Source organism: Macrobrachium nipponense, chromosome 1 (genome assembly GCF_015104395.2).
Source record: "Macrobrachium nipponense isolate FS-2020 chromosome 1, ASM1510439v2, whole genome shotgun sequence".
In the NCBI taxonomy this organism is placed as follows: Eukaryota; Metazoa; Arthropoda; class Malacostraca; order Decapoda; family Palaemonidae; genus Macrobrachium; species Macrobrachium nipponense.
The window spans coordinates 143,631,247-143,657,615 of record NC_087200.1 but is presented as its reverse complement, the minus strand read 5'-3'; the positions used below and the strand labels follow the sequence as shown (position 1 = coordinate 143,657,615).

Here is a 26,369-nt window from a genome sequence, read left to right as displayed (position 1 = left end):
GTCCTGGATTAGACCTGGTCCAGTTTGAGACAGAACTGTTCGAATAATTGATCCGGCGAACATCTGCTCAAAACGTGTTCCCCATGCCGAAATTTGGGAACCTACCATCACCCTACCTGTTCCATCATCCCTGGTGAGACAGAAGAGGGAACGCAGGTGCTGGTGCTTGCCACCCCTGCCGGCATAGCCGGAGAGGGGGCAGCTGGAGGCGGAGAAGGCAGCGACTCGGTGGTAGCGCGAGCCTTTCTCCTTCGAAGCCTTGCTTCTGGAGCTCTTCGACTGGGAAGAGCTCGGCTTAGCCTTCACCGCATCGGCGTATGAAGTCGACGACTCCTGGCCGAAGAAGACGAAGACGACTTCCTAGAAGTCGACTTAGACAAGGTCTTCGGTTCTCTCTTTCCCTTCTCCTTAGGAGGTACAGAGAGAGCGGGAGGGCGGCTAGGGATCTCGGATCCCGCAAAGCCTTGGAAAGAGGCGGAAGAAGAAGGGACAGGAGAAGATCCAGGAGCGCCCAAGGAAAGACCTTGGGCGCCCGACAAACCTACCTCAACCAACAAATCCTCGCTAACTACCGCCATCGGCTCGAGGTTCAGGTCCAGGGCAGCGACGTCCGGAACTGACTCCTGGGAGGCTACGACCCCAAACGAATGCTGGAGTTCTTGCTGGATGGAGGCTATCACTGGGGCGGCGGACAAGGGGTCGACGTAGCCCGTCGACTTGCCCGCGGGGAAGATCTGGATGGCCAGCTTCCTATCTAATATGTTAGGGCTGGCCCTTGGCAGCATTTTTCCCAAAGCCGCCCACCACGCTTTCAGGGTGGCGAGGGCGACTTCCCTCACACCGCTAGCCTGAAAGAAAGGCGGGATTAGCTACCAATTGTGGACAGGGTTAACAAACTTACGAACTAGAAGTTGTTAGTAAAATCATAAGTAAGCTTATAATGGACATACCCCATCTCCTAGCTGAGCGACCAGGTCGTAGCATATAGCGCAGGCTTCGGGGTGCCAGACGATCGTCTCATTGTACGACGTGGCACACGGGGCGTGGGACCTGCACTCGTCATGTCCACAGGGGTCATAGAGCGTCGCATTACAGGCCAGGACCTGGCAGTTGGTAGCCTGTAAGTGAAAAAAGTACATGAGTACAGAGTAAACACTTACAGCCTAACATATGCTCCGCTGGTGCCGGAGCGATAAAGTTAGATAAAACCAGAGCCCCGCTAAAATACGTGTGGTAACCAGGTTGGAAGATAGGCTATGGCTCCGCCAATGGCGGAGGCACAAGAATCAACCAACTAGGAGTGGTGGTAATGGAAACCACGACGGACAATGGCGGGGATGGTTGATAAAATAAATATAATAACACACAATTCATTGTAAAATATCTTATAATAGGGTATATATCCTTAAAATAACAAAATTAAAACAACTTCTCTCCACCCGTCTACTAGAAGAGTGCGTAGGTAAGGGTAAGCTCCCTTCCGGTAGCGGGGGAGAGATATAAGGATATAGTAGGCAAGCAACCGACCATCCATAGCGCCCACCCTGCCCGCTAGCGGAGCCAATATCCTATAACCAAAGGGGCCCCGGCTGCGACGGAAGGTTCCTTTCGTACCGTAAGGGAGGTGGCTGAGCAATGGGGAGGGGGGGAGGGAGGTCCCGGCGAAACACGGCGGGAGCGAGAAAAGGGGGGAGGGATGGCCTACTCCTCCCCGCCTCACCAACTACCCGCATGGAGACCCGGTACCTCATAGTGGTCGCCCTATACCCCCTGCTGGCGGAACCCCCCGGTCACCTCCGAGTGTGAGAGAAGGCGATGAGGTTGTTATAACAACCAAGGGGTCCCCCAGCTCCTCCCTACATCAGAGAGGGAGGGAAGGGGCAGGGTAAGGTGCTGTAGGACACGTGACCGCAAGTGGCCTAGGCCGCGAGCAACACAACCGTGGTAGGGCCACGTGAACCAAGCTGTACCAACATGTTGGAACAAGCACCTAGGCTAGCCTACACCCTAAATAATAATACATCGAAAGGGAAGAGACACTTTTAGTAAAAGAGAAAGAAGCCCAGGAGGAGGCAGACTGTTCCGAGAAACAGAAGCCTCCTCGGAGCCAGCGATAGCCGATGTAGAGCAAGAGCCGGGATGCTGGGCCGAAAATAAAAATAATGATAGCCCTAAATACCAAGCTAAGAGAATGGTAGGAGGGCTGAACTAGCTAAAACTCGATGTAAACAATGAATGTGAAAAAGTAAGCCCATAAGCATAAGAAGTCCCAGTATGGAGGACCGGGAATTCTTACGAGGCGGCATGGCCGCCACGAGACAACCGGGGAACCGTATATGACCTATAAAAAGGAAAATACTGGTACCCGGAAGACAAAAATACAGTAAAATGTTACTTATGAGTTACTTAACTTAGCCGTGGCGATTGCAGAGCGTTCCATGATACAGATGCGGATAAATCGCAAGAAAAGCACAAGCACAAGAAAATGGCGACTTGTCGCTGGCGCTAAAAATTAAGGATGTCCGCTAGGGGCGCTGCTGTCCGTGGCGTCCTCTAGTAGTAGTAGTAGAAGCTGCATCGCCCGTTGGTATCAGCTCTCTCTTGGGGGGATTCTGGTAGGGAAGTTCTAATTGGTGTTTGGCTCGTGGTAGTGTTCCACACTCGCCCCTATATCATACCGACACTTCTTTTTAAGAGTGAGCGAGTCAGTTTTACTGACATTTTCTTAATTTTGTTTTTCTCTGGTAATTTTAGGCTAATTTTACCTAGAAAGAATGATGTTAAGGATACTTTCATAGGCCGACACGAGCTGAGCCCAGAAATTACTACATTCATTAATTTTTCAGATTCAAATTCTACCGCTATTAGTTCACATTCTGAGTTACTATATTTCTCATATATTTTTCCTTATTTTATGCCTTTCCCATATATCGTGGTTCTCCCTTGATTCCTATTTTTTCTATCTGATCTATAAGTTGGAACCCTTTTTTGATTTGATCATTATAACCAGTCTCTTGGGAATACCAGTTTCGAACTACAGGTTTCCAACTTATATTCATTATAACTATTTTCTTTTCAATTTGGGTTAGTTCTTAGAGCTGTATTTTTCTTTTTGAGTTATACTCATAACTAAACCCTGCGCATTCATCACTATGATGGTTTGCGTGTTATCTCCTTCGTTTAATATGGGTAATAATAAGGATTTTCCCATTCTGGTATGTTATTCTTTTCTTCATTTCCAGAAATTATGACATTAAAATATCCAGAGAGAGAGAGAGAGAGAGAGAGAGAGAGAGAGAGAGAGAGAGAGAGAGAGAGAGATAGAGAGAGAGAGAGAGAGGAGAGGAGTAGAGAGAGAGCGAGAGAGAGAGAAGAGAGAGAGAGAGAGAGAGAGAGAGAGAGAGAGAGAGTCTTGAACAAAGTCACAGGAAGAGTCTTGAACAATAGCAATATCAAGCACGAAGTTTTAATCTAAGCGCTCCCATTAAAACTCTCATCTGTGACCTGGCTTTTGATCTTTCACCAGAAACTCAGCAGTTCCAGGGATGTCATTGGTTCCACCCACAAGGGGAGGAATGAAGTCAAACACTCACACCCAAGGGATGGCAGTAGATAATCTTCAACCAATAAGGACCATCACCAGGTGGGACAGTAGCGCAAATTCTCCACCTTTGGTAGGTGGGACAAATTCCTTGAAGAACCTTCCAGATCGCAAGCAGACAAGCAGATAGAAAATAGCCGGGAGCCTAAGCAGAAGTGGTATGGGGTCCAGAACCTCACAGTTGTGGGTTGCAAGATTCAAGAAAGGCTCACACTACGATTGTAGTTCTATACTTAACTGGTAATTTTATGTATATTTTTACTATTGTATTAGTGAAGTAAGAAACCTGCACTGTCTACCTAAGCCTCCTGAAACTTTTAACAACTAACAATAAATAGAGCAAGAAATGATAAAGGATCTATATACTAAAACAAATCAAAGAGAACAAATAAAGAAGAGAAAGTACAACATGACACAGATGTATATAGAAAAAAAAGAGGGAGGCTAAAATGTAAGTGGCATGGGGAAAGAGAAACATAATCTCAACACAGCATATGGAATATAAAAAATATTCTGCATAGCAAAGTAGCTAAATGATGATTGAAAAGATATCAGTACTTTGAAAACCTGAATGAAGGAAATGAACATGAACCTGAATAAGCTGACATAGCAAAAGGACCAATAGAGAATGTAACAGATAAGGAGGAATAAAAAGTGATTTAATATGTGCAGCTGGAGAGTTTGTGTATATACTCGCATATCATGCAATTTTTGAAGACCTATTTTCAAAGCTAATTTCAAGGGGATCACATCATACATGAGATATAAAACCAGCGTAATATTCACATATTAGTATTGTAATATAATATTCAAACATAACGAATATGCATCTTTTCCATGGATCTTTTATAAAGTTATTCTTTACTTCACAGTATCCAATAATATTATAGTTATTTACTCATTATAGTTTACTATTTTTATTAACTTTAAATGAATTTGAGATAATTAAGATCATCAATAATAAAATGGGGCAATTAAGACCTTATGTTCACTAACACATTCTATTTTCAACAAAAACATTCCATAAAATGCAAAATTATATATAATCAAAATATCTGTACTTCAACTAAACAAAAAGTAAGGCTATTTATTATATATGTTGTGATCAGTTTGCAGTCGTATATTTAAGGACGGTATGTGAATACAATTTGCAAGTGATGACACATCACTATAACACACTGTGTGGGATTTTTCATACAACTATAATAAAGTTTAAATTATTGTTGAATTCTTGTTTTCATGAAGAAATAATTGTATAAAACAAATTATTGAGTATATAATTATTGCCATCAGTAGTCAAATAGTCACTACTATACCAACATTCAAACGTAGTGACATCCACGACGTCAATAAATAAAATGGAGGTGGGGGCTGTCATTTGCTAACAGTCTCCATGGTAAGCAGCCAGCCAATCAGATTTTAGCTGTTTTCTGTCCGAGTAAAACGTTTTGTACAAGAAGCTGACGATGATGTAAGTGTGCACTTTTAATACAGTGTATGCATTTTCTAATAGTGTATGTATTTTATGGATTATATGTAGAATAGAATGAATTCCTTCTCATTACTTTGAGTGGAAAATTGTTGGTTCTGAGATTCTTCATCAAAACAAAAAATTTTTTTATGTCTTCTAAAGATGCATGTATTGATCTAGGAATAAAAACTACAACATTTTTAAAACATTATGAATGTTAAAGAGACTATAATGAAGCACAGCATGAAAAACACCATGCAAAGAAAAGATTATACCACATATTTGTGGTTCTTCAAAAGGCATTTGGCTGTATTGAACCAAACAATTAAATCAGCATTAAAAAGATTGAGGATACCAAGATGACTCAATAAGGTAGTGTTCTAACTTGACCATACTACTAGCCCCAGAGTAAAAACAATGACAACTGTAACAGAAGAATTTTACATAACTGTTGGTGTCCATCAAGGACCAGTGCAGGGTCCGCTGTTCTTTTTCATAATAATTAAAGAAACTACAGAGAAGTGAAGAAAAGGGGGTCACTGGGAGTGGCTCTACGTAGATGACTAGTGTGAACTACAGAATATGAGGAAGAGGTGATAGAAAGGTTTAAAAGTTGAATGGAGAAGAGGACCAAAAACCAATAAAAGTAAAATAAAGCATATGGTGATGTGAAAGGAATCTGCACAATCAGGAGTGCCTATGTAGATGCTGTGGGCAAGGTGTGAAGGTGAACTCTGTATATTGTACTAAAGTCAAGAAATGGGTGTCACAAGAAATGCTCAGGATTACAAAATATACATGAAGGAACAGATTTTTGATGCCCAAATGCATTGAATCAACAAATAAATAAGAGAGCCAAGCTGAGAACCTGCTGAGATAATGGGCAGGCCTAAGAAGTTGAGCTTGTTTTTAAATGGGGGCCTACTGGACTATGAAGCAGGAGTTGAGAAAGCAGTAGGAAAGAGTAGCTGCAGCATGGATGAAAGATACCCTGAATACTGAATAAAATTGTTCCAAAAATACAGAGAGCAAACATACTACTGGGTTCACAAAGCTTGTACTACAGACAGTGTCATGGGAGATTTTTTAAGCCTGAAGTGCATTAAAAGATCAAATGGGAAAGAAATGGAAGTTAGAATCCTCTTGTGATAGATGTGCATATCCTAGAAGTAAAGCATTTCCAAAATTTTGGGGGGGGGGGGGGGTTAGACCAGCCTAAGAAGCAGGAGTTAAGAGAGCAGTCAGAGAGAAGCTGCAGCAAGGATGAAATGGACAGAGATAGGAAGACTACTGGTAAACAAATTTTCACATTAGTAAAGACAGCAAAGACTTATGATAGTACAAATAGCCTGTACTACTCTACGGAACACAAATATTGGAAAATGAAGCTGTTGAAATGAGTGACCAAAGACTGTTACAATTCATGGCAGGAGTAGTGTGATATCTTATTCAAAATGAGAAACTGATAGATGTGTGGTTTCTGAATACTTTACTGAGATGGTCAAGATATGTGATGATATGAGGACCAGATGGTCAGAAAAGCAGTAGATATGGAGGTATCAGGCATAGACCTGTAGGAAAGCCCAGGAAATCATGAAAATAAAAAAGATATGCTAATAACCCACACTTGCCAGTAGTCCTAGCAGAAAGACCAAAGGGAAAACAAGAGTGGGGAGAAATCATTTCACATTTAGCTCAATGAAGGGATACGCTGATGTGAGAATATTTATGAAAATGATACTTTGATTCATTTTTTTGTTTGCTTTTTGTTTAAATGTGTAATAAGGCATTCATGTACTGCAAAGATGTACTCTACAGATGTTATGGAGCCGCTTTACTGAGTAATTCCTCATTACTTTTGAATGATTGATTGATTGATTTATTAATTCTTACTGGCGTCGCAACGACGAGGTTATTGACGCTGTATCATTAAAAGGAATTGCAAAGGAAAAAGTCAATTAAAATGCTATAAATATGTTTATATAAAATCTGTCAGAGAACTACAGAGAACCCAAAAACACACAAAATATCTATCTCACCTACACACCTATTTCAAATTAATTGTAAACAAAAAATATAAGCAACATAGGCACCCCGCAAACTTCCAAATTCTACAGAGTTCTGTCAAAATAAATAGATATTAAAAGTACTAAAACATTATATATGGTAATAGATATATCAATTGGAGGTAAATTTTATGTACATAAAAATTTCCTGATCTAAAAAGACTTAAAAGCAAATGATATACACTGACACATACTAACACATACACAAACTCAAACATCTTGACCAAACTAACCTAAATTTTTTCAAGAAGACCTGCTTCTCGAAGGTAACTAAAAAGCTTATCCTCATTAAAATCTCTGCCTATAATGGCATCTAGTTTAAGATCCATTCTTCCAACTACGTTAAAATGACAGTTCCTTGCTGATATTAAGCTGGGGCATTCTACTATTAAATGTTTTACTGTGAGGGGAACAAGACAATCCTCACAAAATGGTTCAGGGTCATTGTTCATTAAAAAACCATGGGTAATCCGTGTGTGGCCGATCCGTAACCTACATAATGCAGTCTCTTTCCGACGGTCTTCTAACATATAAAGCCAGGGGTTGATTACATCAGTGAGTTCTCTCATTTTATTATTACTCTCTATTGTCCAATAGAATTGCCAAACTGATTCTACAGTCTTTTTAATTTCAGGAATGTAGTCTGAACAGGGAATTGCTATACTTTTTGGATTTTTTGATGTACCTAACTTAGCCAATTCATCAGCTCGTTCATTTCCAACAATACCAACATGTGAAGGAACCCAGCAGAGGTTTAACTACCTTCTGTTTTTGTTTTAATAAAAACAACCACTCTGTTATTTCCAGTACCACAGGGTGTACTGGATTAAAACATGCCAAAGCTTCCAAGGCACTCTTGGAATCACTAAAAATATGGTAAAATTTATCTCCTTCTAAAGTTACAAATTTTCTTTTAGGGCTGTTAAAATGCTAAAAAGTTCAGCAGTAAAAATAGAAGCACAACATGGTAATGCACCACTAACACTACTGTCAGGGTATACCACTCCAACCCAACGCCTGCACTGGATTTGGAGCCATCGGTAAAGAATTGCCTTGAGTTATCATGTTTTTCAGCATGGCAAAGGAATTTCTGCTTAAGAATATCACCTGAACAGTCTGCCTTGCAACCAGAAAACCATTTACAATATTTCACAGAGGGCAACTTCCATGGAGGGAATCTTGAAAATTTTGCTGGAATTACTTTTCCTTTTATTACATTGAGCTCCTCTAATGCACATTTTACCCTGTATCCAAAAGGCTTTGGATATGAAGCATATTTTTCATAAATACAAAATTGCCTTTAAAAACAGTATTGTAAGCTAAGGACTCAGGAGTTCTCTGTATGCGGTACCAATATTTCAACAGGGTAAAATTTTCTTATCAAATCTAAGGGCAGTTCACCTGGCATCCACTAATAAACTAGATATTGGAGAGGATCTAAAGGCTCCTGTTGCCAATTCTAATTCCCCCATGATGAACTGCATTCAAAGTATCCAATCTCCTTGTCGTAGCTGATGAGTAGATTTCTGACCCATATGCCAATTTTGAAGCAACTATTGCTTTATAAACATGTAACAAATGCTTTCTATCAGCCCCCAATTTGTATGACCTAAGACTTTTAAAACATCTAAGGCCTTCATGCATTTGACTTTGAGGCTCCTGAGATGAGCTTCCCATGTCAACCTGCTGTCAAAGATGAGCCTAAAAACTTTGTTTCCTGTACGCATGCGAGTCTCTGTCCATTTAAAAACAGATCTGGGTCTGGATGAACCCCTCTGATACGGCAAAAATGCATAACAACTGTTTTGGCAGAGGAAAATTTAAAACCATGCTCAGCTGCCCAACTGTTAACTTTATTTATTACCAACTGGAGTTTTCGCTCTGCAACAGACATTTTAGATGCAGCACACGAAATAGATAAATCATCAACGAACATTGTTGACATTACATCTTTTGGAATTTTTGACGCTATCCCATTTATGGCTAAGGCAAACAGAGTGACACTTAACACACTTCCCTGTGGTACTCCTTCCTCTTGTTCTTTCAAATTAGACAGAGTACTACCTACTCTGACTTTAAAATAACGGTTTTTTAAAAAGACTTTAATAAAAAGTGGTAGTTCTCCACGCAGACCAATTTCATGCAAGACTTTCATAATTCCATGCCTCCAGGTAGTATCATAAGCCTTTTCTAGGTCAAAGAAAACCGCCACATAATGCTGCTTGGAAGCAAATGCCTGACAAATTGCATTCATCCCAAACGTATCAATACATCTGTGCAAGAATGCATACGGCGAAAGCCACACTGAGATGATGATATAATCTTCTTTGATTCTAAAAACCATACCAACCTAAAATTTACCATTTTTTCCATAAGTTTACAAAAACAGGAAGTTAAAGCTATTGGTCTATAGCTTGTAGGGACAGATGAATCTTTCCCTGGCTTGACAAAGGGTAAAACTGTTGCTATTTCCCAAACACTAGGGTAACCACTCTCCTTAAAAATTCTATTAATAATACTTAAAATAAAAAATTTAGTTTCCTTTGAAGTATTCTTGATCATTTCATATAAAATTTCATCAGGTCCAGGTGCAGTGTTTTTACTGTTACCAAGAGCAAATAAAAATTCCTCCATGGTAAAAGGCATATTATATGATTCAGATTTAAAAGAGGTAAAATCAAGTGTTTCAGACTCTGCTAACTCTCTCTCCCTGTAGAATGGAGAATTTTCATCCCTACTTGATATCATTGCAAAATGTTCTGCAAAAACATTGCTTACAGCCTTTGAGTCTGTTATAAAGTCACCGTTGACTTTTAAAACTGGAAGGGGACTAGGATTGTACTTTCCTGCTATTTTCTTAATAACTGTCCAGATCTTGGTCATAGGTGTTTTCCAGGTAATTGTTGATATAAAAAGTGCCCATGATTCTCGTCTCGCATGCTTTATTTGCCATCTGAATTTGGCTCGAGCCTTTTTAAAGGAGATCAAGTAGCATTCACAGCGATGTCTTCTGTACCATAGTAAAAGCTGCTCTCATGGCTTTGTGTCTTATTTTGCATTGAAAATTCCACATGACAGGCCTTCCGATGCAATTTTCCACTGGTTTTTGGATTGCCTTTTCTGCTGCAAACATAAAAATCATTGTTAAATAGAACACTGCTTCTCCTATTGTTGGCATATCTTTTGCATCTAGTTCAGTATAACTGAGTTCCTCGAAAAGGGGAACCATTTGCTTTATTGGTACACCACCTAGGCATTCTGATACTGGCTCATATTTCTCAGTTCTGATAAACATTGGAAAATGATCACTGCCGTATAGATCTTCCAATACCTCCCAGTTGAAGTCAATGAATGTATCAGAACTGGTGATAGATAAGTCAATACATGAAAAAATGCACCAGTCTGAATGTGAAAATGGGTGGGTTTTTTTTCAGTATTCAAAAGGGTCATATCTGAATTTTCTATTGATGATAAGATAAGGTTTCCTCTTTGATTTGTTAAAATGTCACCCCAAAATTCATGTCGACCATTAAAGTCTCCCAATATCAGAAATGGTCGGGGTAGCTGTTCATACAAGTGTGTTAACTGTCGTTCAAGTATTGGGTTATTAGGAGGGAGATACAATGAACAAATTGTGTAAGTCTTTTTTAAGTGAATTTTGACAGCTACAGCTTGTAATTGAGTTTGCAACTGTATTTTTGAGTGAGCAATATCTCGTCTTACAAGAAGAGCACTTCCACCCGAATTTCCCTGTATAGGGAATTGGGAGTGAATGCAAAAAACTCTTTAGGAGTAAGCATTTTGTTGTTGCTTAGCATAGTCTCTTGTAGTGCTAAGCATAACTGGATTATAAGTATTAATCAAACATAGTAGCTCTTCATATTTGGCGCGAAGTCCCTGGCAGTTCCATTGTAGTATAGCAGAGAAAGTACTATTTTCTAGAGGATGATCCCCTGTCCAAGATCGTTTTGTTATGTTTTTTCTTCGAAGATGATATCTGATTTTGTGACGGACTTTTGGTACAGTTCCAGATGTCGAAGGAGTACTTAGAGGGTCATTTGAATGTACCAAGTGATCACTTATGATGGTATTTGAAACATCTTCGATCCTTGCAGTATCTGGTTTATCATTTTCAGCTAGTCTAATTTTATTATCTAAACCAAGCTGAATTGAGTTTAACATTTTGTTTTGCCTTAGGTTCTACATTTGTTGCTGCTGTGTTGTATGAATACGATAGTGGGATATGACTCATTATTTTCCATTAATTCCGATGTTCTATGAGGGTCAGCTGAACCACAGGATGGTGAAGGTTTACTCATTTTTGTTTTGTTTATCAACTTTTTCTACGATGTATCTCCGTTTCTCAAGGTGCTTGACTTTTGATTCAGGCATTGTTACAGACTCTTCACTTAAAGTCCTCTTGTTGACAATTTTCCCAGCATCCATTTTTTCTTCCTTTATCTTCATTACACTTTTTGAGATTCAATTTCTTTTGTCTTTCCTCATTTCCTTTTACTGCATCTACAATGACTTCTGGTGTTGAATTTCTGCAAAGTCTTTTGTCTTGCTTCTTTAAAGGTAATGCGCTCTTGAGTCTTGATACAAAGTGTTTCTTTTTCAATGAGATACTTGATACATGATTTATGTGCTGCAGTATGGTCTCCCCCACAATTAGGGCAGCATGGAGTAAGTTCACAATTCCCATGCTCTTTTCTGCCACAGTTAAAGCATATGGCTGGTTCATTCCTTTCTTTTTTCCTACAGTTGTTATCAAATGGCCAAACATTTGGCAATGGCGAAACATCTTCGGGATCTTGGGAGCGGGAATATACTGTCTAACTGGCAGGTGAAGCCATGCAGCTTTCAGAAATTTAGGGAGTCTCAAACAATCAAAGGTGAGTATTAGAGTAGGTGTTGGATGTAATATTCCCAATACTTTTTTCTTGATTCGTCTCACATCAACCACCTTTTGATCAGCAAATTCTTTTTGGAGAGTGTCCTCAGAATAATGTAGGAGTTCAGTACTATACACTACTCCTTTAGACTGATTCATTGTTTTGTGAGGAGTGCATTTTGCTGTGCTTCCTTCTACAGCACTAATAGACAGTAATTTTCTACTTTCATCTGGTGATGAAACTTCCACAAGCAAGCTTCCTTCACCTTGAGAGGCTATCTTTGGTTCTCTGCCAATGCATTTTACAATATCTCTATGGACATCAAATATCATTCAGTTCTTTTTTTATATGCTTTTGTCGAGATCAAGAGAAAGGTATTTATTATAAGTCTCAGGTTCTTGAGATCCAAGTAAAATTCCAATATCAGGATTAGCATCTTATATCTATTATTAAATCTGCTATTCTTTCCTCTGTTCTGAACTACATAAGGGCTGTAGTAACAATCAAAGAAAATCTTTGATGTTTTCATTGGAGGAGGTTGGGGATGGCAAAGGGAGGTCCTTATCCAAGCCTAAGGTTGTCAACGGTGCCAAAGAGTCGGGGGATCCAGGGGACAATGTACTAGACATATTATCCATGATAGTTTGAAGGAAAAAAAAAAAAAAGGGGGGGGGGGAAATATACACACACACACACACAACAACTGCTTGGGAAGACCAACAAGGTATCGCGGACTAGACAGGGTCCAACATTCTCCACCAATGGCACACGTAGAAGTTGCTTCCCCACGGTCTGCCCCATACCCTACCCTTTCGGGATAGCACCAATATGCTTGCAGTGGCCCAGGTATAAGCCAATCTGCCTGCTGGGAGTTCTACCCCCACTAATGGGGACAGACTCCCCACTCCAAACATATTGGTGGGCTTCCGGACAAAAGCCAGGAGTCCCATCCCAAAAACCAGCCCCCCCCTGGATTCCGATGGGCTGATCCCTGGAGATGGTTCCGCCCTTAAGATAGCAATGGGAATATCCCATCACCATCTCTTGGGTCCAAACCGTATTGGGTGGCGACTCACCACAACTCCCACAATTAGCTTCGAATGCAAATCCCCTCCAAACCACGAACCCCTCCCAGACTCACCCAAGCAGAAAATTTTTTCGAAAGTGGAAATGTCCACGCAAGTTAATGCCAAAAGTTTTGTAGGCGTTCCGTCAGGATCCGGCCTTCGCAAACTTGAAGGCAGAATCCCTTACCCCCTCACCACGTGAAGGAACCTACAGATGATTCTCATTAAATCAATACATACTTTTGGTACCTAATTGGTCACTTAACAATTACTGTTGAGGAATATTGCCCAACTGTATAATGAGCATTGTAAGTTCCCTCCTCCCTACCCTACTGTTTTCTCAATTCTCACTGACCAGACATATGAAGAATAGAATATAATATACTAGGACTTAGGCCAAAGGCCAAGTGCTGGGACCTATAAGGTCATTCAGAACTGAAACTGAAATTGATAATAAAAATTTTTGAAAGGTGTACCAGGAGGAAAACCTTGCAGTTGAACTATGGAACAATTGTTAGGAGAGGATGGATTGCAAGATGGAAGAAAGAGAATATGAATGGAGATACAATAAAAGGAATGAAAGGGGCTGCAGCTAGGGGGCGGAAGGAATGCTACAAAGAACCTTAAGTAATGCCTACCGCACACTGCGTGAGGTGCACTGACAACACTACCCCTCTAAAGGGGAAGACAATTGATGAATGAGGAAAATAGTTGGCTTGACCTGCTCTTTCTTTTTATACTATATGAAGGATAAATTATCCTCAATTTATTTTTGCAAAAAAAAGGGGCTAACTATAAGTAATAGGTCAGTTTATAAAATCAATTTTACTTTTTAAAAAATTAAAAAGTTATACATAATCACCATACATGAACAATTATACAGATTCAAGGTTCTTGATTTTCTGTAAATTTCAATCCATTATTAACACATTGGAACACTCCTGCTCTGAGAGGAACAACAATGAATAAAAATAAAAGAAATTACACACTTTAATTTTCTAAACTTTTACTTCCATGTTCTTATAGATTTTTATGTTTAATAACCTATAACAAATATTGGTCGCTGACAAATAATGTCAACAGTGAACTCAATAATGATTTTTTTTCTTACTTACCACATCATGCACCCTGAGAGACAGGATAATACCAGCTAAGAAAGATGGCTTTGGCAACTCAAACCCTGCGCCATTCGATCCAATTCTCAACAGTGTTTTGCTGCCTGATAAATTTGCCAACCAAAACCTGAAAATTTCATATAGATTTGTATATCTAACAACAGTATTATCATGCACTGAAAGAATTTTTGTGGAAAAAAATTACAGTATTTTCAATCAATGAAGAAATGAATCAAACCCATTTATAGAAACTCAAAGTTCAATTATTATAAAAGAACAAGACTTTTAAAACCATGTAAATGTAACCTAACTGAAAGTTAAATTTCTTTTACAAATACCTTTTCTGCCACTAACAGAGAAAAGTAGCTTTCCTAGCTGAATTATCAATGGATCACCTATGGGGCTGCTGTAAAGTTAAATGAAACTATAGGTGTCCAAACTTGCAATATGTCTTCATTTAAAAACTCTTTTACTGTAAATCCCTCTCTATCCTACCTTTCCCCTGTTCTTCCTATCAAATGATAGAGAGAAAAGGGAAAACTAAGGGCAATTCTCTCTCAAATAACAATAAATATGTAAGTGTTCTAAAACCTTTCAAAAAGATTTGACTCAGGAAATAGTGAATGCAAGTCATCAAATCAGCTTCTGATGGATAGAGAACAATAACCTTCATACATAACACAGCAGATCAAGACAAAAACACATAATAAAATGATGGGTTGTTAGTGGAGAACCTGGATCTTGTGATAATCAAGCTCCCTGGAAAGCTTTGAGTCCATAAATGCATATTTTCCATAAACCAGGTCTCTTAGTTGTCGTGATGACTTAATATATTAATGTTGTTTTTAAAAAATTTGTCCGATCTAGCCTCTTTTGCTTGGAACACAAGGCAGGCTGATGCTGCAGTGTGTCATTTTCTGGTATCAGGTTTAATAATAGTACTCTGCTACACCTACAATTTTGAATAGTTGCCTAGTGCAGTTGAGGAATGTTCTGATCTCCACATTTCACCAAGGCGCAAATTCATTTATGCATTCTGCTGAAATCTCATGAATTCAAGTACATCCTTTTTACTTTCTATTCCCTCATATTCAAAATCTTTGCTTCCATGATTCCATTAACAAAGATCATGGAACATCTAAGTTGAAAGATAAGTGCAAAATTTTAAGTTTCAGTTAACAATTTAGTAGTTTGCTTTACTTTTGTTGTTGTTGAGAATGCCTGGTGTGAAAGTGGTCTTAATTAATGTTTCTTTTTCTTCTTTTTTACTTGCAGTTTGGTTGTGCAAGTGTTAAGATAGGATTTGCTCCCCTTCACCTGAATCTTGGGAGTCTACAGATATAATATGATTTACATTGGCAATTACCAAATCAGGCTAAAACCAGCTGATTACGTCTACAAAGTCACTTCCATAGCCAATGGAATCGGAAAGCACTGATGGAGTAAGAGGATAAAAGATAAAAAGCAGATACGTAAGACATAAGTGGTCGTGATATGATGCTAGTGAAAAGAAACTGAGAATAAATTTCCGAAATCACATCTGTCGTTCATTCAGCTTTTATATTCAAATTCAGTTTCTACAAGGAAGTTTAATGTTTAGAAAGAAGAAACAGAAAACTAAGCTAGATTGCAGAAACAAGGGTTACTTGGTTAGGATGTTGTTGAGTTATTTATGAAAAGTTGATGGCCTCTCAACTCAATTGGAAGCCTTAAGTATACATAGAGTATGGAGAAGGAGAAATCACCTCCAAAAAAAAGTTAGACTGTCCAGGTGAACCAAGGAGGGGAAAAATCACAGCTTTTGAAAGTTAATTGTATATTTCCTAACTATACAAGCCTAGGTCCTTTACAATAGGAAAATGCTTGAGGTGTAGCCTGGACACAGCCACTGAAATCTTCAAACAAGGCAGTTCAGTAGTTAACTACAGGCCTGGTCGTTGGTACTCCCTCAGACCAGACGTGAACATTCCAATTTGCTTTCGGCCAAAGGTAAGAGATTGAGGGGTGGCATGAGGTGAACACTAAGTGTAAAGCACCACAGGTTTGTATAGTTAGGAAAAATACAATTTACTTTAAAAAATCGTGATTTGTTCCTGCACAATATACAAAACAATCGGTCCTTTACAATAGGAAAATTCACTGATTGGTGGGAGGAATCTGAGTGAGCTCCAGTGAACCTACTAGGGTTCAGCCTACCCACAGGTGTTGGAACGCATTCTCTGCAGCTGCACATGAGTCAGGAGCAACGGGGCAAAAGGTTTCTAACTTCCTGTTGAACTGGGTGGTAAACAAGTCTATCAGTGGATGCCTTCATAGGCTGAATAGCTTTTTTGCCACACCTGGTGAAGGGGCCATTCAGTTCCTATCACCTGATTCTGGTGGCTGAGCTTGCTGCCATACTATTCCTCTTGCCTGGAACTTGCCTGGCTGACAGTCTTCTGAGTGGGCTACTGCCCACTCATGCACCTGCACTGTCAACTGGTGCAGCTCGAGGGAGGTGAGTCCCCCTTGCTCGTTGACATATGCCACCACTGTAGTGTTGTTACTCATCAACACCATGACCCATTCCTGAAACTCTTGGAGAGCCAAGAAGACTGCCTTGAGTTCCAGGACGTTGATGTGAAGGTGCTTGTCATGAAGGTTCCACACTCCTGCAGTCAGCAACTCCTCCAGGTGTGCAACCCAGCCCTTGTTTGAAGTGTCTGAGAACAGGAGCATGTCCGGAGGGAGAGTGGAAAGATCACTCTGACAAGGTTCCTGTTATCTAGTCACCAATTCAAGTCTTCCCTCACCTCCTCTGAGAGAGGAACAAGGAATGACTGAGGATCCTGGGACTGGATCCAATACTCCCTCAATCTCCATTGGAGAGACCTAAAGTGAAGGTGCCCATGAAGGACCAACTTCTCCAATGACAACAGGTGACCAATCATGGATTGCCAAAGCTGAGCAGGTTGCTCCTGTTGTGGCAGGAACAGCCTCACTGCCTCCCTCAGCCAACTGGCATGAGAGGTCATGGGGAGGACCCTTGCTGCTACCTTATCAATCAGCATGTCCAAGTACAATGTACCCTGCTTGGGTTCGAGATTGGACTTCTCTAGATTTATCAATATTCCTAGACCCTGACAAAACTTAGGAAGTCGATCCCTGTCATGTAGCAACTGCGAGCAGGAGCTCACCAGACCAGCTAATCATTGAAATACCTCAAAAGACTATACCTGTGCCGTGGACCGACAATGCCGCGCAGGACAATTCAGCGCCGAAAATTCCACGCTGATAATTCAGCACATGATGATTCAGTACAAGGACTATTCAGTGCAGAGACAATTTGGCAAAATACAGCTAAAGCATGGAAAATTAAGAAAACTGTCATCAAATTAGTATTTGTAAATTATTTTTGAAATTCAAAAAATGAAATATATTTATTGAAATAGATATTGAAAATTATACTAATTTATTTCTGATTTGGCGACAGAAAACAAAACTAAGTACAGTAGGTCCCCAGGTTACGACGGCTCTGGCTTACGGTAGTCCATTCCGAGGGTTACTGACGCTTTTTCTTTTTCTTAAAATATTCATTGAAAAATCTGCCCTGGGTTACGACGTTTGTTCCGACGTTGACGCTTCCGACGCTCCGAGTTAACGACGCTTTTAAAAAACGCATACTATGATAAAAATCCTTTATAGTTTAGCACAGTATATTAATAAAAAAGGGATTTTGACATAGGAAAAATCTATTTCTGGGTGATTGGCTCGTGTCGCCCTATGAAAATTTATCCTTAAGTTCATTTCTAGGTAAAATTATCCTAAAATTACCAGAGAAAAAATAAAATCAAGAAAATGTCAGTAAAACTGACTCGCTCACTCTATAAAAGAAGTGTCCGTATGGAAATAAGGGCGAGTGGGATCACTACCACGAGTCATTTACCATTTAGACCTTCCAACATAAAATCCCCACCTGAGAGAGCTGATACTAAAGGGTGATGCGACCGCTACTACTACTACTACTGACGCCCTGCGGAGAGCAGCGTCCCTAGCGGTCATCCTTAATCTATGAACATCTTGTCCTGTAGGGTGGGTAAAAAGAAATAGGGTGGGTTTCATAGGGCGACACGAGCCAATCACCCAGAAATAGATTTTTCCTACGTCAAAATCCCTTTTTCTGGGCTCAGCTCGTGTCGGACCTATGGAAATAGTACCAGAGAAACAGACAAGATGGAATAAAGGACAAATGAAACCCAATAGTAAAAAAGTAATATAATATAAGTGAATCAAGACTCATTACAGTATAGGTACTAACAAAAGTACTTAAAGCTAGCTTATACTAAACAAAGGCAGGGTAAACATAGCAAATTAATATAAAGTACTTAAAATTAGCTTATACTAGACATGGTGATACATAATAGTGTAATGGCAAATAGAACAAATATAGAATGTATTGCACTAATTTAAATATTTACAAAATATACACTCATTGTGTTCTACCCTAGCATAAAAATAAGGGTAGAAACACTGAAGTACATTATATGTACACAACGTGGATGTCCCTAGCAAAAAAATAAGGGGCATTCCACCAATACGATTCTAGCGGCTAAGGCTAGAGTATCCCAAGAAGCATGGCAATAGGGTGAGGCATGTTGGAAGAGGTAGGTAGAAAGGAGACCTGGATCTATACTACAACTACTGTGCAGTATCAGGAGAAACAATGTTTCCCGCTGCTACTGCTGAAAATTTTAAAGATTCCAAGGACTTCAGGTAATGATGTTTAAAGACTGTCGGTGATTTCCATCCAGTATACTTTTTAGATCCTCAAATTCTATTGGTTTGGAAATAATTAATTGCGGTGGCTTACTCCTCCTGGATATCATGTGCTTTTGGAAATTGATTCAGGGTTGGCTTGTTTAATGAAGTAAAGGATCTGTTGTCTGATTCCTTTCACTGATAAAGTGCCACCTTTTTCTCTCATAAAGAGAGGACCTGAGGATCTAGAGGATGTACGAGATAGAAAGGCTCTTAAAGTTGTTTCTGGGCAAAGAGAAGGATCTTGCGGAAGTGGGATGACTTTCCAAGGGGCCCACCTTGCAAGGGGATCCTCATTTTTTTTTAGCTAAAAAGCTGCGATCCGGAGAAAGTAGAACTTCTCCTGAGGGGAGAAATTCTACATGACCCGCATCTCTGGATAGAGCCGACAGTTCTGAAATTCTGGCTCCTGAAGCCAGGCTTAACAAAAATAACGTCTTCTAAGTAGCATTATGAATGTGCAAGACGAGTTGTCAGTATCTGAGGCTAGTTGAGGACATCATTTAAGAAACCATGAAACTGAAGTCGGCCATTTGAGAAGGTCTAAGTCTAGCAGCACAGGCTTTGGGAATAGACGTAAAGTAAGATTTCTGTTAAGTCTATTTGGAAACCCAACTGAAAGATTTTCTTCAAAGCCGATTTATTAGTAGTAATGGTGCTAGCTGCTAAGCCTTTTTCAAACAAGGATCTGAAAAAGGATATAGCTAAGTTAACTTTCATGGTTGTAGTGTTTGATTCTTTCAGGAAGGATGCTAATTTTTTAACAGCTGAGTCATATTGTCTAATAGTTGACTCTCTTTTATCGATTCTAGAAAAGAGGATGTTTTGTGGATCAATGTTAGCATCTTATTTAGCTGCAAACTTCACGAAGTCCATAAAGTTAGGGTCTGAAGAATTCCTGAGGAAGCGAACACAGTCCTCATTTGTACTGATTGCGACAGCTTGGGATTGGGAATCCGTTGAGGTCGGAGACCCAATTCCAGAAGCAGAGGATACCAGTTGCTTTTTGGCCAATCTGGAGCAATCAGAGCTACCAGTCCCTTGAAAGCCCTCAGCTTGTTCAGAACTTTCAAAAGAAGATTCACTGGAGGAAATACGTAGATTTTCTTCCATTGATTCCAATCCAACGACAGGGCGTCCGTGGCATAAGCCAGAGGGTCCAGGTTGGGGGCCACATAGCAAGGGAGCTTGTGGTTCGCTTGTGAGGCGAAGAGATCTACTTGGGAGCCTGGACTCTCTGGCATATCCACTGGAATGACCTGTCGTCTAGGGACCATTCTGACTCCAGAGGGACTGACCGGGACAGTGCGTCCCGCTATCACATTTCTTACCCTGCCAAGTGGGTGGCAGATAGATGCCATCTGTGCTTGTCTGCTAGAGCAAAGATGGCTATCATGACATGATTCACGTTTTTGGATTTGGACACCCTCCTCTGTTGATGCAATGTACTACCACTGCACTATCCAAAACTAGTCTTAGATGAGACTTCTTCGGGGGAAGGAGTCTCTTCAGGGTAAGAAATACTGCCATTGCTTCCAGAACGTTTATGTGGAGCTGGCGGAATTGAATGGACCAAGTCCCCTGAACTTGCTTGAATTGAGAATATCCCCCCCAACCAGACAGGAAGGCATCCGTGTGAATGGTTAACACCCGAAGGGGATATTGAAGGGGTACCAATTTGGTAAGATTCTTCACTTTTGTCCATGGACGGAGCTGATTGCGAAGGATCTGTGGAATTATTCTGACAACTTGTCCCGAGATTTGAAGTTTGCTCTTGACCGCCAAACTCGATTTATATCTTTCAGTCTTGCTTTCAGGAGGATGTCTGTCACTGAGGCAAACTGAAGAGAACCTAGGATTCTTTCCTGGTTTCTCCTTGACGTTTGTTTGCTTTTGAGAAATTGCCTCACAGACTTGGCTATTTCTTTCCTTTTGACCACTGGAATTGACAGATTGTGGGAGGATAAATCCCATTGGATTCCTAGCCACTGAAAACGAGACTCCGGAGTGAGTCTGGATTTCGTTTTTGTTTATCTGGAACCCAGATGTTCCAGAAATTGTACTACCTTCTTCGTGGCTTTGAGACATTCCTCGACCGTTGGTGCCCAGATCAACCAATCGTCGAGGTACGCTGCTACCATTATCCCTTGTGTTCTCAACTGTTGAACTACCACTTCTGCTATTTTTGTGAATACCCTGGGGGCTACATTCAGACCGAAGGGCATCACTTTGAATGAGAACTTCTGATTTCCTAGTTTGAAGCCTAGGAATGGACGGAAGTGTCTGGCTATAGGGATATGATAGTATGCGTCTGTAAGATCGATAGAGGTTGTGACGGCCCCACGGGGGAAGTATGGTCCGTACCTGCGAGATGGTGAGCATTTTGAACTTGTCGCAACGAATGAAAGAGTTTAGCTTTGACAAGTCTAAGATTACCCTTCTTTTTGTTGAGCCTTTCTTTGGCACGCTGAACAAGCGACCTTGAAATTTTAGATGCTTGACTCTCGCAATAGCTCCTTTCTGAAGGAGTTCCTCCGCATAATCTGTCAACTCCTTTGATGGTATTTGATAGAATGATTTGTTTGGAGGGGGATCTTTGATCCAACTCCAACCCAATCCTTTGGACACGATGCTCTGTGCCCATTTGCTGAACCCCCACTTGTGACGGAAGAGGAACAGCCTCCCTCCTACCTGGGGAGCCTCACTGTTGTTGAGCGGGTTGACCTCCGCGCCCACCCCTCCTCTGAAGTGCTTGCCTCTTGCAGCTCTTCCTGTGTCACGTTGGCGAAAGTGACCTCTCGCTCTGGTCCCCCCTAGAAAAAACCTGTTGAAGGTTGGTAGGCCTGGCTTTCATACATCGAATTGAGGCTGGCGAGACGGTGTATGAGGTCGAAGGTTGGTTTTGAAGGAGGACCAACAGGGCAGAATGCTGTGTCTGCTTTGAGGTTGACGGCTGTCCCTGTTGTGTAACTGGGACGGCCTGGACGAAATGTTGTTGTTGCTGCTGTTTTTGATAGGGTTGGAATCTCCTACCAGTTCTTTCTTAACTTCTTACCAGCAGCAGGGGCGCTCTCTTGCTTCCTCTTGGAAGAGATGCCCCATCTGGCTCTAAGGCCTGGCTAAGCTGTTAAGCTTTAGCCAGCCTCGTGATGCACCTCATTCACAGAGGCTTCTGGGAAGAGGTCCGCACCCCACATGCTGGAAGCTAGGAGTCTATTAGGCTCATGCCTAATAAATAGTTGCCTCCTGCAAGACATGCTTTCGGCAGTTCCTTCTGGCTAAGAAGAAGTCAAAGGCATCGGCTTGAACCGTCTGGAGCTGGGATTTAGCCAGTATTTTTAAACAGCGGGTTCCGTAGCATAGGACAGGGCAGCCATCTCCGTAATGATAAGGAGTTAAGAGACCTCCCAAATCTTGTGCGGGCATTGAATTCTGCCTGAATAAGGCTACCAGGCAGTCTCGGGAGCTTCTCGCCAAACTGATCCATCGCACAGTCTGGATTCAGCTTACCTACTGAGAAAGTGGCAGGTAGGTTCTCCCACAATTCTCCGAAGGACGGAAAGAGCGGAGATGTTGATTCCGCCTCTCTCAATGTGGCATGGGCCTCGTCTTTCAGGTACTGCTTGTAGAGTCGCTTCTACTACCTTAGTAGCGAATGGAAGAGAAGCCTCCTCCTCCGTAGCGAAGATAGTGAAGGGGCTCTTGAATGCCTGGAGTTTGGTATTGGTACAATCCCAATCCTCCAGGCAGTGAACCCATTCCCTCTGTGCATGATCCCTACTATATAGCACAGTCTCTCTAGAGATCTTATCCTCTCTATTGAGAGCAGTTACCGTCAGCCTAGCATACCCTATGAAAGGCTGAGTCAGTCCGGGAGGATAGAAACTCGAAGTCCTCAATCCTTCTTGTTCCACACTCCGGGATCGAAATCATGCCATCCTTGAAGGGGCATAAGCTGCCACTCTCCAGGGTTATCCATAGAGAAGGCTGGTAGGGATTCATAAGGAGGTAGCTGTAGGAGACCAGTACCGCTACAGGGGGAAGCTTGTCTGAGGGGCCTGATTGAGGCCAGCAAAGCGGTCGTCATGCTCTCTAACTCGGTTAGAGAGGTCTTGTATGGACTGACCAGATTGGTTGATCGTACTGGACAGTTGGGCAAACATTTGCTCAAACGTTAGTACCAAGAGAGCCAACCATCTCTCCCACTAGTTGCATCACTACCGCTGAGAAACAAAGTGGTGGGGATCAAAAGAGCTAGGTCCCGCCACCGAACAGGAGTTACCGGAGTAGATCGGGTAGATGCCGGAGAAGGCATTGGCTTGGCCGGAGCGCGAGCCTTCTCCTTAGAAGCCTTGCTTCTTGAGCTCTTTGAATAGGAAGAGCTAGGGCTTCGTTTTCACCGCATCGGCGTAGGATGTCGTAGACTTCCTAGCGAAGAAGACGACGACTTTTTAGAAGTCGTCTTATGTAGGGTCTTCTGTTCTCTCTGTCCCTTCACCTTCGGGGGTACAGAGAGAGCGGGGGAGAACGAGAAGGGATCTCAGATCCCGTGAAGCCTTGGAAGGAAGAAGAAGAAGGAACAGGGGAAGAAGATCCAGGAGCGCACAAGGGTAGACCTTGAGCGCCCACGACATACCTACCTCAACCAACAAATCCTCCGCACCTACCGCCATAGGCTCAAGATTAAGGTCCAGGTTGGCTACATCCGGGACCGGCTCCTGCGTCGAGACAGACCCAAATGCCTGCTGCACCTCCTGCTGAATGGAAGCTATGAGTGGGGCTGCCGAGATGGGGTCCACATACCCCGTCGCCTTGCCTCCGGGGAAGATCTGGATGGCCAGCTTCTTGTCTAGCATATAAGGCTGGCCCTTGGGGCGTTCTTCCCGAAGCCCGCCCACCCAAGCTTTCAGGGTTGCCAGATCGACTTCCTTCACGGCGGCAGCCTGTAAGAGAAGGCGATATGAAGCTTCTAGCGGCGGAGATACGGTTTAAAGAAGCTTAAAACTAAGGGTTAATGATTGATTAGAAGAAAAAATGTCCAGGAGTTAACTTACCCCACCCAAAAGCTGACTCACGAGGTCATAGCAGATGGTGCATGCCTCAGGGTGCCAAACGATCATCCCGTTGTGGTTAGTGGCACACGGGGCGTGGGTCCTACACTCTTCATGGGCGCAGGGGTCGTACAACGTAGCGTTGCAACCTGGAACCTGGCAGTTGGTAGCCTGTAAGTGGAGAGATACATGAGTATCAGAGTGCACACTTACAGCCTAACATAGACTCCGCTGCATGCCGGAGCATGTAAGTTAGATTAAACTAGAGCCCCGCCGTAATACGTGTGGTTAGCTAGGCGGTTGGTGGGGGTCTGAGGCTTACGCCGGAGACAGGAAAAAGGTTCCAACCAGGAGTGGTGAGGGGCCATGAAACCACGACGGAGAACGACGGAGATAGTACATAAAATTAAAAACTAAAAGTCATCGTATCAGTAAGGGTATATCCATATAGTATGAGGTATAACACTTTCCGTCTAGTAAATTCCCACCCCGCCCACTGGCGGAGCCAGGTGGACCTATAACCGAAGGGGCTCCCGGGTTCAGCGGGGGCTCCGTCCGTTAAGGGGGGGGGGGGATCCCGGCGTGAACACGGCGGACGAGAGAGAGAGGGGGGTGGCCTACACACCCCCCCCCCCCCCCCCCCATGTCCCTACTACTACCCGCTCGGTAACCCGGTACCCGAGACAAGTGGTCGCCCTAGCCCCCAGCTGGTACGGAACTCCTGGCCCCCTCGGAGGGCCCCGGAGAGGGAGGGAGGTAGGCTACGGTGGTTGTCGTGACAACCAAGGAGATCCACCAGACCCTCCCTATTACATGGTAGGGAGGGAAGGGGGAGGGTAAGGTGCTTAAGGACACGTGAACGTAGGTGGCCTAGGCCGCGAAAGCAACACAACCACAGAGGGGCCAAGTGAATCAGCCTGTACCAACACATGGCACAAAGCACCTAGGCTAGCCTAGCCTAGCACCCTAAATAACACTGATAAATAAATAATACATCGTAAAAGAAAGAAGAGACACTTTAGTAAAGAAAAAGAAGCCCAGGAGGAGGCGAACTGATCCGAAGAGAAACAGTCGACTACTCGGAGCCAGCAGTAGCCGATGAAGAGCAAGAGCTGGGATGCTGGGCCAGAAAAACACAGTATAGCCCTAAATACCAAACTAAGAGAAAAAAGGGTAAAAGGGCTGTGTCCTAACTATAAAATCGATGTAATAAAACGATGAAACGTAAATATAAAAAAGCCCATAAGCATAAGATGTCCAGTATGGGAGACCGGGAAATCTTAACAACACGAGGCGGCACAAGGCCGCCACGAGTCAACCGGGAGACCGTATATGACCTATAAAAGGAAAATACTGGTCCCTGGAAGACTGGAATACCAAAAATTACTACTTATGAGGCACTTAACTTAGTCGAAGCGATTGCAGCACGTTCCATCGTAAATAGAGATAAAATCCAGCGAAAAACAACACAAGTGAAAAAGAAGCACCTAGCGTTGTAGAGCTAAAGATTAAGGATGACCGCTAGGGGCGCTGCTCTCCGCGTGGCGTCAGTAGTAGTAGTAGTAGCGGTCGCATCACCCTTTAGTATCAGCTCTCTCAGGTAGGGATTTTATGTTGGAAGGTCTAAATGGCAAATGAATCGTGGTAGTGATCCCACTCGCCCCTATTTCCATACGGACACTTCTTTTCTTTATAGAGTGAGCGATTGTGTTTTTACTGACATTTTCTTGATTGTATTTTTTCTCTGGTAATTTTAGGATGTTTTTTACCTAGAAATAATGAACTTAAGGATATTTCATAGGCCGACACGAGCTGAGCCCAGAAATAAGTTTCTGGTTGATTACAACAAAAAATTTTGAGGTTATGATTATTTTGCGACACTTTTATGTCGTTATTTTTCTATGTTTTTTAGTGACGCCTCATATGCGGAACTAGTTTCCGAGCGAATGAATACATACTAGCTTGCGATGCGCAAAGTTTACATATAACAGTCCAAAAGCGCAAATAATGAAAAAATCATTGCTTGTTTCCAGTAATAATAACAAAACGAAGTTTCTGGTTAGATTACAACGCAAATTCCAAGTATCCAAAGAGAGACATTATCCAGTAATTTGATCAGAGAGAGAGAGAGAGAGAGAGAGAGAGAGAGAGAGAGAGAGAGAGAGAGAGAGAGAGAGAGAGAGAGAGAGAGAGAGGCGTCTTCCAACGCTCCGAGTTAAGGACAAAGAAGTGTTCGTTTCATTAAACTGCCTCTGACTCATGCCAGATTAAACGTGTTTTGTTGCTACTAATAATATAAAGCCTAT

The 26,369-nt window shown here is 41.9% G+C and overlaps 1 protein-coding gene across 1 annotated transcript in view; it reads right to left on the bottom strand.

The window, feature by feature from the left end:
• The window catches only part of LOC135218962 (transmembrane protein 62-like), a 608,314-nt gene that overhangs the window by 243,674 nt on the left and 338,271 nt on the right, over positions 1-26,369 (bottom strand). The window contains 1 exon segment of the mRNA XM_064255400.1: positions 14,216-14,342. Within this exon segment, the coding sequence (XP_064111470.1) occupies positions 14,216-14,342 (127 nt within the window).